Source organism: Hyalella azteca, unplaced genomic scaffold (genome assembly GCF_000764305.2).
Source record: "Hyalella azteca isolate HAZT.00-mixed unplaced genomic scaffold, Hazt_2.0.2 contig17337, whole genome shotgun sequence".
Classification (NCBI taxonomy): Eukaryota; Metazoa; Arthropoda; class Malacostraca; order Amphipoda; family Hyalellidae; genus Hyalella; species Hyalella azteca.
The window spans coordinates 1-2,826 of NW_025947124.1; the positions used below are offsets into that span (position 1 = coordinate 1).

Here is a 2,826-nt window from a genome sequence, read left to right on the forward strand (position 1 = left end):
CAGATAATAATATGATGGAATTTGAATTGTACGCGAGTCTCCGTTTCGTTTAGAGACGTCCTTAGAGTTCAGCGGAGCAGAGTGAACATTTGAAAGCTTTAACATCAAATACCACCTAATTCGATGATTTAATTCGCTTGCAACTGTGCAGTGGCTTCATAAATTCTATAAATGTTATATAGTTCATCCATTCGAAATTAGGTTTTCTGGTAAAATCTAAAATGATTCAACACTGCAGTGGCTATATTACTGGCATAGATGTCAGTGTAGCCATTCCGTAATAAGGTTTTCCAATTTTAGTTCAGTTTTCAGTTCAGCCGTTTCAAAATTGCATTTTTGGTACTAACTACTATTAATTAAACAACAGTTGCAAGTTCATATGCCTTTCAGAAGAATAACTTTTTATATTAAACTTGGAAATTCCCCCAAAACCTAGAAATATATTCACTTGAAAACAACAAAAATACTATTCAAATTACGTGTGTCAGTTCAGCCACTTCTGAAATAGGCTTAGTATTGTTGGCTCTTAAATTCTACTTGAAAATTTGCAAAAACCTAGATATTTATTCTTTTCATCAAATTTCACGAGTGTCATTTCAGTTGTTTTTGACAGAGTATTAGTACAAATAACTTTTTAACATCAACTTCGGTCGATTCATAAATGCGTTTTTCGTTAAAAACTTGAATTATTCAACACCAAATATCATCTTACTCGAAAATTTCAGCCGCTTTTCAACGGTGCAGTAGCTGCATGAATTTTAATGATATTAATTCCACTATTTCATAACTACGGTTTTCATGTGATAACTCCAATGATTCAACACCGAATATCACGCAACTTGAAGAATTGAATTGGGTGATAGAATTGAATTAGAATCTTGAAGAATTGAAATAGATGTCAGCGTGGCCTTTACAAAATTAGGTTTTCAAATTTTAATAGGAGTCAGTCTAGCCGTTTCAAATAGCAGTTTCGGTGATGATAACTTTCATGATTCAGCCACTGTGGTATGTTCAAATACTGTTCAAAAATATAACTTTTTAGTTTAGACTCGAAAATTCCCCAAAACCTATAAATTTATTCACTTTAAAACAGCAAAAATGTATTCGAATTTCACGAGTGACATTTCAGCCGTTTCTGAACTATAATTCGCATTAATAACTTCTCTACTTGAATTTCAGTTGTTTTCTAAATGTGTTTTCCTGTTAAAACTTAAGTAAGGCTGATTGGCTTCATGTTTAATAAGCGATACGGTTAAGCACTCCGAAGGATAAGCGGTAAGCTGTACTGGCTGTTCTTTTTCACCCTATTTTAATTTGGACAATATAATAGTTTGATTTGACACATACTGGATAGACAGGACACATTTTAATGTATTATTAAAGTCTCTGTGGTTACTTCAAAATTTTTAATAATTAAATTTTCGGTCCATTTTCTATTCCTGATACGACATACTTCACGTACAACAATATTATTTTCCCCACCAAACCTCTGTCACACCCTGATCCCTCTAACCCCTAACCCCGGCGACCCCAGACCCCAGCGACCCCGGTGACCCCTAACCCTGGATGACCCGCACAGAGCTGAGGGATGGACCCGTCCTGTAGGTGATGTTCAGGCCTCCTTGCCACTCAACGGGACCCGAGTTGCCACCCAACGAACTGATTAGGCAAAGAAAATAAGTCATTCGCCTAGCCACTCAGCGGGACACGAGTGCCAGCCACTTAACGAACTGATTAGGTAACGATAATTAGTCATTTCCATATTTAACAATCCAATTACACATGGTAATTCTTGTTGACTGACATTTTGTTGTGAATTTCATTGGTGACGGCTAAATTATAACGTTTAAAAAAGGTCAAGCATTGACTTGCATTGTAATTTCCTTTGAGCGAGTAAACGAACTTCATTAGGCTGGTTTTCTCCATATGTGTGCATACATTTCCAACCAGAAGCCAAAGCAATAATCTAAATCGCTATTACATTCAAAAATATTTTTGTATGTGACCAAAGCGCAAATAAGGCCCTCACCTCAGCAGATACCAAGCATCTTCGTAACTGATCGGCTGAACAGGAATGCCGGGAATAGCAGCTTCGTCTTCCGGAATACGGAATGCACTAGCTGGAGAAAAAATATTCATGGCAGGCGTTACCTTCGCGCTAATTAAAATCAAATTAAAAATTGCATGCATTCAGAAAGCAATTAAATGTCGACGGATTTTAATTGAAAATTTGTTCTCGAAAAACCTGCTTTACTGGGAAACGGGCTAAAATGTTTTAATCCCGGCAAAAAGATATTTACTAACATTGATAAAAACCGAGTAAGAAGGTGAAAACCAACTAAATTATATGAGTTAATGATGAGAATTGGACTTTTTTTGCAATATTAGTACGAGTCCTACCTACGACTATAAAGTCAAACAACTGTTCGTTGTTCATCACAATAGCATCGAGTAATGAAAAACGATGAGAAGACAAGAATTCGTTACTGTCAATATTTTATTGTCCTATGGGACAACAATTACAGTACTCCGTCCATGTACAACTGTACTCACGTATTGCCGGGTAGAATGGAGTGAGGGGTGTTACAGTACTCCATGTATAACTGTACTCACGTATTGCCGGGTAGAATGGAGTGAGGGGTGTTACAGTACTCCATGTATAACTGTACTCACGTATTGCCGGGTAGAATGGAGTGAGGGGTGTTACAGTACTCCATGTATAACTGTACTCACGTATTGCCGGGTAGAATGGAGTGAGGGGGTATTACAGTACTCCGTCCATGTACAACTGTACTCACGTATTGCCGGGTAGAATGGAGTGAGGGG

General features: G+C 37.2%; 1 protein-coding gene across 1 annotated transcript in view; it reads right to left on the reverse strand.

Annotated features, from left to right (window-relative positions):
* Positions 1 to 1,561: 1,561 nt before the first annotated feature.
* The window catches only part of LOC108678992 (glutamate carboxypeptidase 2 homolog), a gene marked incomplete at both ends in the record, with an annotated part of 1,610 nt that continues 345 nt past the window's right edge, over positions 1,562 to 2,826 (reverse strand). Inside the window, 2 exons of the mRNA XM_018167492.1 lie at positions 1,562 to 1,659; positions 2,030 to 2,120. Of these exons, the coding sequence (XP_018022981.1) occupies positions 1,562 to 1,659; positions 2,030 to 2,120 (189 nt within the window). The remainder of the gene's footprint in view (positions 1,660 to 2,029; positions 2,121 to 2,826) is intronic.